The sequence below is a fragment of the Pristis pectinata genome, chromosome 10 (assembly GCF_009764475.1).
Source record: "Pristis pectinata isolate sPriPec2 chromosome 10, sPriPec2.1.pri, whole genome shotgun sequence".
Taxonomy (NCBI): Eukaryota; Metazoa; Chordata; class Chondrichthyes; order Rhinopristiformes; family Pristidae; genus Pristis; species Pristis pectinata.
Genome location: NC_067414.1, coordinates 51,992,900 through 52,009,587, shown reverse-complemented (window position 1 = coordinate 52,009,587; position 16,688 = coordinate 51,992,900). Strand labels below are relative to the sequence as shown.

Here is a 16,688-nt window from a genome sequence, read left to right as displayed (position 1 = left end):
ATAGGATGCATTTATCGTTCAGTTTCAATTTCTCCAAGATTGATTCGAAACAACCTCCCAGAAGGCAAATTGTTAATATTTACTGGAAAAATTACATTTTAATAAAATACAACTATATTTAATTTTTCCAAGCGATTAATTTTTCCAGAATATTTCTAATATAATTTTTATTTTATTTTAATTCTCATGCTTCTGGAATTTTACTCATTGAAACAATCATAAATTCTAAACAAAAACTGGCCTTTTTAGAAAACTAATATTATGCTACCTTAGTATTTTCAGTATTTATGTAACCACTTTATTACACCTCTCCAAGTCACAGTAAATCCAATATTATTTTACAATTGAAACAATGTAATTAATTTCTTTCCCTTGTTATTTTATTTAAATCTTTCCCCTCATTCTTACGATGTCCACATCAACCTGCTATTTTCTCTCACAATGAACACTTTCTTTCATCCATGTTGATCTGTTCTTTGCAGCTTCATTTCAGCTTAAACCAGATGTTCAATATTTTGCTCTCCTGCATGCTGGTCAAATCAATACAAACTGTGAACATAATCATACTTTAAAACTTCAGCAAATACAAGCACTGCTCAGTCCATTGTTTATGGCTTTCATTCATTCTAAAATATGCCAAAGTCTTAATTATTAGAGATATGGGCTGCCTGGCTAGGTTTGTCATTTATAACTTTGATTTAGCAAGAGGAATAATTAAATGAAGAGACTATAACCTACTGGTGACAAAATAGGAGCAACTTCCTCTGCCCCATGATATGTGCTTAAATGAAAATAAAATATAATGTTAAAGTGTACCAGCTAAAAAATACTTCTTCAAAAAGGATCCCATTCTTCTGCAATTCTACAATGGCTTTATGCAGGAGCACCTCAAAGGAAATTCAATGGAGGTTGACAGACTGTCCACACTGCATTTTGTGTGGTCTATCAAGAAGCGTACAATGAAAATGCATTCTACTTTCACTTTTGCTCCAAATTAGTATTTTTGATCTGATCAACAAACTGCCCAAAATCCACATAGCACTACTGAATAATATTTTAACTACTTCATCCCTGACACAACAAAGAATGTCATATGGCACAATCAGCAATTATAATTCTTCAGGTTTCTGCAGGGCTGTCAGATGAACACAGGCAGGCACGGTAGTGTAGCGGTTAGAGTAACGCTATTACAGCACCAGCGACCCGGTTTCAATTCTGGCCACTGTCTGTCTGTAAGGAGTTTGTACCTTCTCCCTGTGTCTGCGTGGGTTTCCTCCGGGTGCTCCGGTTTCCTCCCACATTCCAAACACGTACAGGTTAGGAGTTGGGGGCATGCTATGTTGGCGCCAGAAGCGTGGCGACACTTGCAGGCTGCCCCCAGAACACTCTACACAAAAGACGCATTGCACTGTGTGTTTCGATGTACCTGTGACTAATAAAGATATCTATATACAAAGGACCTTTACAAATAATGTAACATAATGTATTTCTATAGTTGAAAGAATAATACAATTCTTAAATGGTTGAAACTTAAAACAATTCAAGGTTTATATATTACTTTTATGCTAGATTATGACGTCACACTTTCCATGGTCCCACTCATCCCTTATCCTTCAATCTCCTCCAACCCTACAACTTTCTCATATGTCTGTGTACATGGCCAATTATGCATCCCAATTTTAATACCTCCATCACTGATGGCTGTGCTTTCATTTGGCTAGGCTTCAAGCTCTGGATCTTCTCCACCACCGGCCCCCAAGCCATGCTCAAAAAAACTTTCCCAGCTCTCAACTTGTTTTTCCTCCTTTAAGCACTCCATTAAATGAAATGTTTGATAAAATGTCCAATTTCACATGTGGCTTTATGTCAAATTCTGTTTAATAAACATCACAAAGCATCTTTGGAAGTTTCATTAAATTAAATGCATATTATTATTAGGAACAGGACCTTGATCCATGATATTTAGATTTTCATATCTTTACAATTTTTCTTGAGAGTTTGCAATGCTACTATAAACTCTTCTTGGAAGAAGTTTCTCAGAAGACAATAACGTATCAATTAAGATTTCATGAAAGCATTTACCACTTTTTAAATTCTATATTGTATATTAAGGCATAGCTCCAGCCTTCAATATTACGTTGTAATTCATTTCTCTCTTATATCCCAGCAAGTACTCGACTACTAGATTTTGGCTCTTACAGGGCTTATAATTTATTTTAACAACTTAATGCTTTATACTAGGCTAGCCATTTGAGGTCAAACCTATTTACATGTCATCCAATTTCAAAACTATCTTTTGAGCACCAATCTTTAGAACAAAGTTATAACATACTTTCATTACAGCTAAAAGAACAACTTTCAAGTATTAATTTCTTACTAAAAATTTCCTTGATTTGAACTATTGCTTTTAATTCATGTTTTAAGTAAATGTTTTAGATTAATTTCAGTACTGCTAAATGTCAATATTACATATGTAACTGTTTATTAATTCTTGTTACATAGAATATCTAAAATATCATTAAGATATATAGTTTAAATTTTGCTTATATTTAGTAAAAAAAATTACACTGAACCAATACATTAATGGAATTTGATAGTGTGGAACTGAACTGGCATGGACAATTGAGCATGCCATTTCTGATAGATGCCAACTTGACTTGCAACAAAAATTGTCAAAAGCCTTCATCAATCATAGAATTTTGCACAGCACATTTTTCATGCTGAATTGCTTAACTATGTTAAAACAAACAGGACTGTGCAATAAAAGAAGTCAAAACTTATGGTTCAAGTTGAAAGTATTCTCACAATGTGGCAAGTGTTCTCGGTCAAGGGAAACACTGGAAATTTAAAGCTGAAAGTTGTGGGCAATATCAAAACAAATCAGTGAAGAACTGTGTCAAAAATTTGAAGATTTTATCCCAAGATTGAAAAAAAACACTGGTAAGCCAAGTAAAAAGCAGAGAGAGAAAGTGCAGGGAAGGGCATTAGAAAACTGAAGGCTGAAGAGGAAGAATGGTAGTCTAGTTAAGATGATAGCAGCAGTGGTTTGCATTCCTCATATATATAGATTAAATTTTAAAACTGGTGTTATGCCTCTCCTAATGAGGATAGGAATTCACAATCATAAATATGTGTAATTATAAATGTTGAATAAAAACTATATGGAGAAAAGGGAAACACAGAGCAAGAAATTCTTCCTATGCATGGGACGGAGTGAAGTTCCATTGAGCCTCCTCTGATATATCGGAAGGGTAAAAGCACTCCCAAATATCCTCTGACATACAGGATCAAATGAAGCATTCCAGCATCTTCTCTGACATAAGGAACCAGGAAAAGCATCTAATATGTAGGAATGGGAACAGCAATCCTGCATCTTATACACAGGAACAGAACTCCTAAATCACTGCTGTTACTTGGGGCTATGAGAAGAACCGCCCTACACCTCCTCAAATACGTAGGATGATGAAGAGCTCTTGCACTTCAAGTCATTTCAGTGATTAGGACAAGCACTCCTGATACCCTCCAATAAATGGAAATACTTCTGAACTTCCTCTGATAAATAGGACTCATGCACCTTAACGTAAGAAATAGAAACAACAAACCATTCAGTCCTTCATGCCTGTTCCACAATTTAATAGGATCAAGGCTGATCTTTTGCCTCAGTACCACTTTCCAGCAATAATCCCATATTTCTAAATATTTAAAAATCTATAATTTTCTGCCTTGAATATACTCAGTGACTGGGCCTCCAAGCCCACTTAGGTAGAAAATTCCAGATGTTCACCATGCTCTAGATGAAGAAATCTTTTCTCATTTTTGTTCTAAATGTCCAAATCGTTCTCCAATGTATGGGACTATGAACAGCATTTCTTCACATTCATTGATTTATAGGACTAGGAGAACCACTCTTGCATTTATACGAATAGATTAAGCAGATTGGACCCTTGCTCCTTGAAGTTTAGAAGAATGAGAGGTGACTTAATTGAAACATATACTGTTCTCAGGTCTTGTTTTCCCAAACTGCCTCAGAGCAAATAAACCTTGCTTCAAATATCTGCCAGGCCCTTAATTTACACATCGAAAAGTCTTGACGCCTACTTCAGACATGGCAACGGCATCATGATATTTTATCATTCTCAATACGGTTGGAGCACAGTGAAAAATGCATGTGATACTTGGCCACCATATTGGAGACTTTGTCGACTGGCTGGCATCCAAAAAAATGGCATTGCAGGGTAAAAGTTAAGGTCTAATTTTGCTGGAAATTAAACTGAGAGGTAATGGTGAAGAAGGTGTTTTGAGTTTGATTGAAGTTGAATTGTGAGCATTTTAATTCTTTTAGTCTCCTACAGAGCCACTCAAATATTTCAAAACAATGGATTTTAACAAAATATGTCAAGTGTTTTGGTCAGTGTTCATTTCTCTTCCTTACCTATATGCTCCCCTCTCCTGGCAATTTCTATTTCCATCTTACTGTATGAAGCAATGCAGTTTGCAGTGACTAATCCATTCAGGTCCTTTCCCTTTATAGGGAAAATGTTATAACTCACATTCCTGTTCCTCTCTCACGCCTCTTGCCAAAATCACCTTCTGCATTTCCTCCCCAAGCTGATGCCCCATCCACTTCTAAAAATGCACCAGTGTTGCTATTCTCTATGAGTAGAATGCAGCTAAATAATCTTTTTCCCCTAAGTATGCCAATTAGGTACTATCAAACCATATTTTGGGAGGTTCTCCCATCCTACAAACTCCCCTTTACTTAAGATTACTTAACAACATTTCCACTTTGCAATTGTCAGCCAACATCAGCAGCTTCACAGTGACTAACATTTTGCTACCACCTCTTTCGTACCCTCTAATAAGCACCATTCATCTGGTTGTTGGTCAGTATTCCAGTCCCCTGCCTTGCAGATGCATCATAGTTTCAGTTCCTACCTCACTGCATCCTCACCAGAACACTTCCCTACAACAGCATAATTCACTGCCCAGGATCTTTCTCAAGCAGTATTTCAACAATCAGCACCAACCAACCACTCACCCACACCCCTTCCCGATCAAATTTTCTGTGGTCTCTCCACCAACCACATAATTAGAAACTGATTCTTCATTTCCAATTCTTCTTGCTCAGAAGTAAACCATCCCAGCATCCTATTGAGCAGAGGAACAGACAGTGACAAATGTGTCATCCTTTCCCACAACCTCCTCTACCTTGGTTATATTCTCCGTTATCCCAGGCCCATCCCATATCCCTTAATACTGCATGCCTCTAAAACACTATTTCCTCTTGATATGTGTGCAAATCAGTAGATGATTGATTAGTTTGTATTTAGATTTTGAAGACCAGCCTGTAACAACGTTGCAAAGAAATTATCTGCCAAGCCAGGAAAGACCAACTTCTTAACCATCATGACTACTGATCAAAATTATCCTGTACTCTAAGAAAATTTAAATCTGATGTCTAATCCAAGTCTTGTAGAACCTGAACACCAGTTATGCAGAGTGGTTCATACATGCCAGCCTTTATAATCAGATTTATATACACACACAAACATTAATATTTACCATAAAATGGTCACCTGTAATTTATACAGGGTCCTTGAAGAATTTTTGAATAACTAAGATCACGTAAACATAAGACCTTCTTAGTCCATGCATGACGACCCCTTCTCCTTCTGTTGTCAAATCATTTTTGACTAACCTTTTCACCCCCCCCCATCTGCCTCATTGTAAGTTAGTGTGCTAATATATATATATATCTTTATTCTTTTCATAGAGTTTTGAACTTGTGGCCATATTTTCCTGTGGAATTGTCTTGCCAGATCAGGCCTTCCATTTGTAAAGAAAAATACATTTGTTGCCCAAGTTCCAAAGTTTTGTATTATGGATGCCTTAAGCTTGAAAAGAGTGAACACAATCCTTATTTGCAAATGTTATTGAATCCTTGGGTATTGCTGGTGAATACAATAGAAATAGCCTTCTCAAATATAAAATGGTAATTTTACACTATCTGGTTGAGTGCTTTACGGACATTAAACTCCAGGATGGAAAGGCAGTGGAATAATACTCAGACATCACTTTTGATTTTTATTTAGTGAATGGAAATTAAAACAAAATATAAACATTTGCAATATAATCTTTCAGGTTATGCATTTTAAAGCCAACACAATACTTGGTGATCCATTGGCACTGTGGTGATTGACAACAAAGCTGCCAATTTGCACTCAAGCTCCCACAAACATGAAAATGGCCAAATAAATTATTTTTTGTATGCTACTTGAGTGATAAATATTGGCCTGGATAACAGGGATAACTCCCTCAAATAACTTTTCACATCGGCCTGGAGAGCAGACAAGGCCTCATTTTAATAGCTGATCTGAAACATACTACCTCCTAGTTCTACATAGAGATGTCTACCTAGTATTTTTCTTTTCACACGCAGTCCCTGTGTTATATTGAACAACAAGTAGGTACCTTCTGACTCCAAAACGAGAGTGCTACCAACTGGGCAGCTACTGATCTAACCTCCCCTTCTTAGCAACAGGGCCACATTCAATCACATGATGGTTTCACGGGTTTTACACTTCAGGCATTCAATAGAGACCAACGCAATAGGGATTCAAACAAATCCAAGAGTTGGAAAAGTAAACCGGTTTAAATTTCTGGCAAACAAATCCGCGGGAAAATGCCTGCACGTCGAACTAAGCTAATGTTTGAGCCGCGGGAACGTGTTTGCACCTGCCCACGCGGGGTTGGGTTGACACTCCTTACCTTGAGATAAGGGCGTCCATTTGCAACTCCTCCAATCACCATGTCGGACTGAGCCATGGATCCCGTTGGGGAGATCCCAAATCCAACGTAGCCCCTGGTTTCTACTTCCACCTCGAAGGTGATGCTGGTGTTGTCGCGCTGCCACCTGAGGTGGTACTTGCCGTTGGCGTCCAGCACGGCGTGGTGGCGGTAGGTTCTCCGCGCCCAGGTGCCCGCGGCGGCTGCAGCTGCGCCCGGGACCAACATCAGCAGCAGCGCAGCCGCCAAAACAAGGCACCAGAGGCAGCTGGGCACCATGCCCCTCGCTCAACTCTCACACGCGATTTTGAAAGTACCTTCAAGTCAAGAGGGACAAGCGTTCGCACGATGGTTAGCCCCCAAGAGCGGCAAGCATCCCTTTCCTCTTGGCGTTTATGGGTCCTCAAGCGGCAGCATGTGCGGCTGCAGCGCGAATGGACCCGCCTCTGGCCGGGCGGCGCGACGTCCGCCCGTCCGGCTCTCGCTGGGGTTTCAGGCCGGGGACAGATCGACCGAGCTGGGGGAAGTTTCGGAGCCCCACTGGTCCCCCGCGCCCAGCCAGTGGCCGTGCGTGACTGGAATCCGACAAGAAGTCTGCTTCTCTCTTTAAAGCCCGTCCCCTGTGAGGGAGAGACGGTGTCAGCAAAGGCAGGGCTTGCCCCGCGAATCACTGTGTCGCCGGGCAGACGCGGGCATGCCCACTCTGTGACTCCTGTCAAACTCAGCACTTGCCCTGGCTCCTGCACTTCCCAGGCATTCGGCTTTGACTGACAGGTTCAAATAGTCAGTTCGTGTATGCAGATAGAAGCTAAATAGGTAGGCGTTCCTTCAAACTCGCATAAAATGTGGCTGGAAACGTAACTCCTAGCCACCAGAGAACAGGTAACCCGGTCCGGATACTGAAACAAGTAACAGAATTGTGTATTAATATCAATACTCATAGTATTCTGCATTGATTTTTAAAATTATTTTAGGTTATTGTTGTTATTGAATGTGAAAAGAATAATATGGAAATCAAAAATCTGAACAACATACTACATTAGTGTTTTTTTTAAAAGAAAGTAGTCTGTTTCTGAAATTCTTTGCCCCTTTGCGATCACAATTTTCCTGCCACAGACTACTGAAACCTTCGGTCCCGTCGTCTTCAGAATTCCCATTGATATCTGGAATAGCCCATATCTCTGCACATAAACAATGACTTCACTATGCGCCCGCAGCTGTTAGATGTATAAATGAACAATTGACTCCATGTAACCCATTGTTTTTCTTCTAAAGTCTGGTGCTTCGCTCATTAGAACAACCCCTAGTAAAGTTCTCTGGTACACTAGACAAATGTTAAAGTCTATTGTAATTTAAATATGAAAATTTGCTCAAAAACTTGAGACCTATGTGCAACATTAGACTTCTGAGTCCTGGATTCCATTATATATTTCACTCCTCATATCGTTAAATCTTTTTGTTGAGACTTTGCTTCCTGTGATCTCAAAGCCGATGCAGAACTAAGAGTTTCCAGTTTATTACCTTTCAATGCAGGGTTGCAATAAATTCACCAGATCAATACAAGGATTAAAGGATTAGATTAGGAGAGCATTCTATAAAATTAATTGATGTTCTAACTGAAGTGTTTATGATACAGTAGATAGAAATTGTTTGCTCTGGTGGAAGAATCCAACATGGGGCAAAACATTAAAATTAGAATTTGGCCATTTAGAGTGGATGTTAGGAAGAATTTCTTCACAACAAGTAGTAAAAACATCCACAAACATATTCAGGAAAAGGTTCTTGGCACAAAGCCAAATGGAAAGTTAAAAAGCAAGATTGATAGATTATTAGTCAAGGGTATCAGAATCGCAGACTCAAACTGATGGATGAAATTCAGCCACAGTCAATTTGAATTCCAGATCGGTTTCAAGGAGATGAATGACCTAATTTGATTGCTATTACAGAGAGCACAACAAATGGTTGAAAAGCCTGGGATGAATTGCAAAGAGTAGTTCATCTTTGTGGACATTGGAAAGCATTTTCTCATGAAGACAAGCTTTTCAGGAGGGGTGCTGGCCAGGGCTGATGTTGGTCCAGAACAGAGGGCAATTGTCTTATAATGACACAGAAGGAGGCCGGTTGGTGCTTTAGATCTATGAGAGTTCCCAGGGAAGCAATCCCTTTGATCCCTATTTCCTATTTTTTGATCTCCTACGAATTATTACCTTTCACAAATGCCTATCATGTCCCCTTTTGATGTTTTATTTTGCCATTGACCTACACAAAGGGTAACCTACAACAGCCAATAACCTACCAGCATTCTTTGGAATGTGGGAGGAAGCCAGACCAGCTGTAGGAAATCCACACGGTCATGGAGACTATGTGCAAACTCTGCACGGACAGCAAGTGAGGTCAGAATTGAACCAGAGTCCCTGGGGCTATGAGGAAATAGCAATAACTGTTGCACTACCATGCCGTCCTTTGAAGGACCTTAAACTGTGTTCTACTTTACTGGAATGTAGGTCTCTCAGTTTAAGTATGGTTTTGAGTCAAATGGCATTGGGATGAAACTAGGGCAATTATAAGTGCACCCAACTAGGATAGTATTGATCCAGTAAAAGTAGAATTGAATGCCATATTGTTAAGTGTCAGTTTAGTATTCATTCTTATGAAGTCGTAATTCCGTGTGCCCTAGATCTGTGGTTGGAATATTTCACCGGGTCAAGAGCTAGCCCACCAGGATTTCATTCAGAGTGCCTGCCCTTTTGCAACACAATTGACCAATGATAAAGTGAGCAAAAGTGCAGTTGTAATCGGAGAAGCAGCCCCTTCCTTTATTGGAAGATGGGCTACAACCCAAATACTAATATGGAAAACAGATATATCCTGCTCGCTAAATGATAATGTGGCCAGGCCATCAAATACAACTTTGGTCTCCTGCACCATGCAGCACTCTTCAATCCAACTCCCAAGTGATGCAAAGAAGAGTCCTTGAATATAGTGCTTTCCACAGGAGGTGCTCACCCTTGCCAACTTGGATGATGTTCTGGTTGCTTTTGTTAAAGTGGAAAATGAAGGCAAAGGAGTTAAGAGTACACAACGACAGCAAATAGAGAAGATCTTTCTTTCTAGAATGGAATGGCCTGCAAAGGATTTCCAAGAGGATCCTAAAGGTGTGAAGCAGGAGTATTAGCAGCTAATGAGTGGCTCACTCTGAACGGAGGCAAGGTCAGGCAAACCCATTTCTCTCTTCTGAGTCCCCTGCACATCAAGCCATGTCCAGAATTTAATTCCAGGGAAGTATAAAAAAAGGATAATGTCAGGACACCCAGTGGCCGATGCATGTGGGTCACATCCAATTTGCTCTCCTCTATTATGAATCTGATTTTGGTCAGTAATACACCAGGGATTATCTAGCTAATATATTTGTGATCAAAGCTCTGGTAATGATTTAAAGGGAATTGGATGAGTGACTTAGAGAATCACTCTTTCCTTAGTCAGGGCTCCCTGGTGAACTGATTTCCAGTCCTTTAGTGGCTCTGGCAAGGGCAAGCAGGATGGATGGAGAAACTCCTTATGCGGAGTTGTCATTGATCAAATTGTAGAAGAGTCTTAATCTGAGGGTAAAAAGTGCAAAATTGCCACCTGGATAGAAATATTCATCAAAATCTAACCTTCCTATCATAGTGAAAGCCTGAAAGCACGGACAGAGACACAGTGCCTATTTTAGTCTCAGCACAATGCAAATAGATCTCTTTAGATTTTGTCATAAATTCAAGGGAAAAAAATTAAAAATAGCCAGTTGGTATCAAAACCTTGAAACCATTATATTGTTTATGACCTCCCTCCAGGTCTGTAAGGGAGTACTCAGAGCAATATTATCCAACATTTAAGACAGTCATTTTTGTTTTACAGAATACTGTTTTTCAGTCCACAAGGGTGACCTTGAGTTTCAAGGCTGTAACTTTAATTCTTCATCCTATTCCTATGCTGACATCCCTGTCCTTGGCTTCTTACATTGTTCCAACAAAAGCCAATGCAAGCTTGAGGAATAGCATTTGATCTTCTGACTAGGCAAGTTACAGTCGTCAGGGTTTAATGTTGAATTCAACAATTTCAGATAATCAACCTTTCAGTTTGTAACACAGCTAGCCAGTTCCTATGGAAGGTCATTAATGTGTAATGTTGATTCAGTTTTTCCTCTTTCCACAAGTACTGTGTCTGACCTACGGAGTATTTCCAGCATTGTCTTTTCTTTCAGATTTTCAGTCACTGTATCTCAGGTTCCAGCATTTTTTCTTTTAACCCCCTCTGATCCATCTTCATTCATCTCCTTCAATTTGCATTTCCTCCAAATAGATCATCTGCGATTACTGTCCTTCTTCAGTTCACACCACCACAATTAGCATCAGATCTCTCTTGGTCTCCACCCCATCATAAATATTCTCTTCATTCTCTCAATCTCTCCCCCTTCTCTGCAAGTTAAAACCTGTTCACTTCCTATCATTTTGATGAGAAATCATCTGAACCCATGAACACTACCACGTCATACCTCTTTTGTACTATTTATTTTTGTAACTTAAAGTAATTTTTATGCCTTTATGTCTTATACTGTACTTTTGCTGCAAAACGACAAATTTCACAACACATGTCAGTGATAATAAGCCTGATTCTGATGTCCATGAATGCTGAGAGATCGGTTGAATATTTCCAGTATTTTCTGTTTTTATTTCAGACTTTCAGCCTCTGCAGTTTTTTTTAAACTTATTTTCATATGATATAGATCCCTTTTCAATAATCTTTGAACTTAGAGGAGCAGAGTTGACAACATAATAATGCTCTTTGTTTATCAAGAAATGTCAGTCCAGTTTTTTTTTCTTCTGAAATTTATTTCTAGTTTGTTTCGTTTTATTACTTTTCATTTTATTTTCAATTTGGGTTTTTTTTATATAATAAATCTTTTTCTTTCTCGTTTTGATTTTTTTCTAATATATTCATTTACTAAGAAACCGTGGGGCTTAGAATATATTTTTTTATTCTTTATGACTATATATGTCATGATTGTCCTCCCGATCTCTTTGTATTATGTGTATAATTACTGATGTTATATGTATTATTCTGTATTATTTTGAAAATTAATAAAAAGATTGAAAAAGAAAGTTTTTTTAAACTTTTAGATTCTCATGTTAATATTAACACCCCCCAACACACACACACACACACATACCCCTTTCCAGGATCCATTTGGATTTATCTCCCAGACTAATGCAGTATATTTGCAAGCAGAATAGTGCAAGCTGCCTTTTTTTAAAAGAATGCAGGAAGATTAGAAGCCTGCTGTGACATCTTCTGCTGCTACACACATTGTCAGCTATGAGTGACTTCATACCATAGGTTTACATGCTGCTGCCACCAAGTAATTCACAAGACAGAAACGTTTTATGAGCTCTAATTCCTCAGGAAGATCATGAGGATTTTTTATTACCAGCATTGCTCAGTTGGTTTGTTGATTTTTCTGTACAGACTGACTTGGTGATAATGTGGATGAAAAACAGTATGTACCACAACAGTTAGGTTCACAGCTGGATTTTATTACTACATTGAAGGTTGTCTGCCACAAATTTGCCTGTCTCATTTGAAGGAATAAGATGGAATGAATCAGTAACAAGGAGACAGCCTTCTTGCTTGAACCAGAGAGCACAGAAACAGGCTATTTGGCCCACTGAGTCTGCGTCGGCCATCAAGCACACATTTACACTAATCCTACACTGATCCCATTTTATTTATCGCACATTCCCATCAACTCCTGCTAGATTCTGCCTCTGCCACTGCCACTGCCACTACACTCATCTACACACTTAGGACAATTGATGGTGGCCATTAAGCTACCAACCTACACATCTTTTCCTTGGGGAAGGAAACTGAGCACAGGGAGGAAACCCATGTCATGCAGGGAGAATGTGCAAGTTCCATATAGACAGCATCTAAGGCCAGGATTGAACCTGGGTCATGAGCAGTGATGGCACCACTGTTTCATTCCTAGCAACCTTGATTAACTGAAATAAAAACAGAAAATGCTGAAAATACTCACTGATGAGGCAGCACCTCTGAAAAGAGAAACAGAGTTAACATTTCAGGTCAAAGACCCTTCATGTGAAATGTTAACTCTGTTCCTCTTTCCACACCTGTTGGGTTTTTCTAGCATTTACAGTTTTTATTCAGAGTTCTAACAATCACATTTTGTTTTTGTTTTTCATCTTGATTTACTGACTGAAGTTCATTAACAATGCCCAGTCGATTCCCCTGGCAACACTTGCTGATGAGACAACTTCTCACTTTGCCTCTATCTCAGTCCCACCTCCACGACTCAAAGCCAATAATCCCCTTCTGGGCACCACTCCTAATTCTGAGTCACAAGTAGTAGCATTTCAGAGATCCATGCTCACTCATGCTAAGGAAATCTTTGGGTGTGCCCTCATGGCACTAGAGTAGAAAGAGGCCATCACTGCTCCTCTTCCCTGAGCTATTACCCATAGGGTAACAGTATTTACATCTACAGCAAGGTTGAGCAGCTGTTGGGAAACAAAGATTCCAACTTAGGTCAGCCAACAGTTTTTAATCCTTTTATCAGCAGAGAAATTTTATTATATAGACAATATGTAGAGCTTACCTGCTCATTCTTCAACAGGCATCTATTTGTCCTCGGCCAAGTCCTGGGATATTAGTTTCCCTCTTTTACTATAGTCACTTACGATCAAACATGTAGCCCTGCCTTAACTTGACATCTTCTTTGGCGCAACAGCTGCAGTAGCTGTTGTTGTTGTTGGCTTTCTCTTTTGACTTGCTTCCAGACAACAGTAATCTGTGTCTGGAAACCTCAGAATTAGAGTGATCATTAAATTTGATTATGTTGCTGTTAATAAAACTTATGTCACATTTTAACAAGGATGAATTTGGAAAAAAGAGGGAGGATCTGGGAAGATTGATTCAGGGATACTATAATCTTTGAGTAGGTTGATCATATGTGCCACTTGAGTTAAAGGAAGGTTATACAAGGCAAAATGACAAAATAAAACTTGTAACATTGAAGGTAAAAACAAATATTTTCGAATATTTTGCTGAGCATTAAGCACGTATCTTCCATGGATAGGAAAGGGGGATAGGTTTATTGGAAAATAATAAATCTACTATCAGAACATCCAAAATAACAATCATAGAGAAGACTGTTGACAGCTGAATGGATATGGAAGCAAATTTCCTTGTTGCATAAAAGAGTCAGAATGCAATTAATGATCACAGCACCAGCAAGAGATAATATAGGGAAGATTTTGGTGGTATGCTGAGGTAGTGTTGATGTATTAAATGTATACATAGCATTTATTTTCACTTCTTTAGTCAAAGCTGATTTGCCATTAGTTAGTGTTGTTGCTGGAATCAAATCCAGAAGAGCAAAACAAAAATAGACAATGTTATAAATAATACTCAAAGCAAGTTGGATAATGGGCAACAAAATGTACTAAAAGAAATCTTGCTTCATATTTCCTTACAACATAAAAGAAGGCCATTCTCAGAGAAACCCTATTCTCCCAGATATTTCCCTATAACATATTCTCTCCTATTTACCCATCAACTCCACTCTGTTCATCCTTCCACTCACAAAAGCAAGGGACAATTTTATAGCAAATAATTAGCCAACCACCTACTTCTGCCCAAGATCTACGAATAGGACTGTCCGAGCAAGCCCAATGTTTTAGGCTGCTCTTGCTCCATCAAACTTATTTAAAAGTTAGATCAAACAGATAGAGAGGCTTTGGGGAAGGAGAAGCAGAATACAGGCTATAAAAGTAGTAAGGTAGATGGACTGAAGTGTGTTTACTTAAATGCAAGTAGCGTCAGGAATAAGGGAGATGAACTGAGGGCTTGGATACGTATGGGGGACTATGATATTGTGGCTATTTCTGAGACGTGGCTGACGTCAGAGCAGGAGTGGATATTGAATATTCCTGGTTTTCGGTGTTTTAAGAGGGATAGGGAAGGGGGGAGAAGAGGAGGAGGGGTGGCGATACTGGTCAGGGACACTGTTACGGCTGTGGAAAGGATGGATGTTGTAGAAGGATCATCTCTAGAGTCCGTATGGGTGGAAGTAAGGAAAAAGAAAGGAGCAGTTACTCTACTAGGAGTATTCTATAGGCCCCCTGGTAGCAGTAGAGATATAGAGGAGCAGATTGGCAGGCAGTGTTTGGAGACAAGCAAAAATAACAGTGTTGTTATAATGGGAGACTTCAACTTCCCAAATATCGACTGGAACCTGCTTAGTGCCAAAGGTTTAGATGGGACGGAATTTGTTAAATGTGTCCAGGAGGGATTCCTGACGCAGTATGTCGACAGGCCGACTAGAGGGAATGCCATGCTAGATCTAGTTTTAGGAAATGAACCGGGACAGTTCATTTCCTAAAGGATCTATTGGTGGGTGAGCATTTGGGGGACAGTGACCATTGCTCCATAACCTTTAAAATTGTCATGGACAGGGACAGGTGCAGAGAGGACGAGAAGATATTTAATTGGGGAAGGGCGAACTATGAGGCTATAAGGAGAGAACTTGGGAGTGTAAATTGGGATGTCCTTTTTGAAGGGAAATGTACCATGGAGATGTGGTCGATGTTCAGGGATCTTATGCAGGGTGTTAGGGATAAATATGTCCCGGTGAGGCAGAGAAGGAATGGCAGGGTGAAGGAGCCGTGGGTGACGAGAGGGGTGGAATGACTATTTAGGGAGAAGAAGGTAGTATACATAAGGTATAAGCAGCAAGGTTCAGACAGGGGCCGTGAGGAATATAGAGTAGTGAGGAAGGAACTTAAGAAAGGGCTGAGGAGAGCTAGAAGGGGACATGAAAAGGCATTGGCTAGTAGGGTTAAGGAAAATCCAAAGGCCTTTTTCACGTACGTGAAGGGTAGGAGGATGGCTAGGGTAAAGGTAGGTCCAATTAAAGACAAAGGTGGGAGAATGTGCCTGGACGCGGCGGAAGTGGGAGAAGTTCTCAATGAATACTTCTCTTCGATATTCACCAAGGAGAGGGGTCCTGATGATGCGGAAGGGAGTGCTGGTAAGGGTAATATTCTCGAGGTTGTAGATATCAAGAGAGAGGATGTGTTGAAGTTGTTAAATAATATTAAGACAGATAAATCTCCGGGGCCTGACGGGATTTTCCCCGGGCTGCTTCGAGAGGCGAGGGAGGAGATTGTTGAACCGCTGGTAAGGATCTTTGAGTCCTCGTTGTCCACGGGGATGGTGCCGGAGGATTGGAGGGTGGCGAATGTTGTCCCCTTGTTCAAAAAAGGTAGTAGGGATAGTCCAGGGAATTACAGACCGGTGAGTCTCACCTCTGTGGTGGGTAAGCTGTTAGAAAGGATTCTAAGGGATAGGATCTATGAACACCTAGAGAATCATGGACTGATTAGGGACAGCCAGCATGGCTTTGTGAAGGAAAGATCTTGCCTCACAAGCCTGATAGAGTTCTTTGAGGAGGTGACGTGGAAGATTGATGAGGGTAGTGCAGTGGATGTGGTCTATATGGATTTTAGTAAGGATTTTGATAAGGTTCCTCATGGTAGGCTTCTCCAGAAGGTCAGAGGCCAAGGGATCCAGGGAAGCTTGGTTGTGTGGATTAGGAATTGGCTTGTGGTGGAAGGAGTGCCCTCGGATTGGAGGGCAGTGACTAATGGTGTCCCGCAGGGATCGGTTCTGGGACCTCTACTTTTTGTGATATTTATAGATGACTGAGATGAGGGGGTGGAAGGCTGGGTTAGTAAGTTTGCGGACGACACTAAGATTGGCGGTGTTGTGGATAGTGTGGAGGGCTGTCGGAGCTTACAGAGGGATATTGATAGGATGCAGAACTGGGCTGACAAGTGGCAGATGGA

General features: G+C 40.0%; 1 protein-coding gene across 1 annotated transcript in view; it reads right to left on the bottom strand.

The window, feature by feature from the left end:
- moxd1 (monooxygenase, DBH-like 1) overlaps positions 1-7,065 on the bottom strand; it is a 53,886-nt gene extending 46,821 nt beyond the window's left edge. The window contains exon 1 of the mRNA XM_052024793.1: positions 6,769-7,065. Within this exon, the coding sequence (XP_051880753.1) occupies positions 6,769-7,065 (297 nt within the window). The remainder of the gene's footprint in view (positions 1-6,768) is intronic.
- Positions 7,066-16,688: the final 9,623 nt, after the last annotated feature.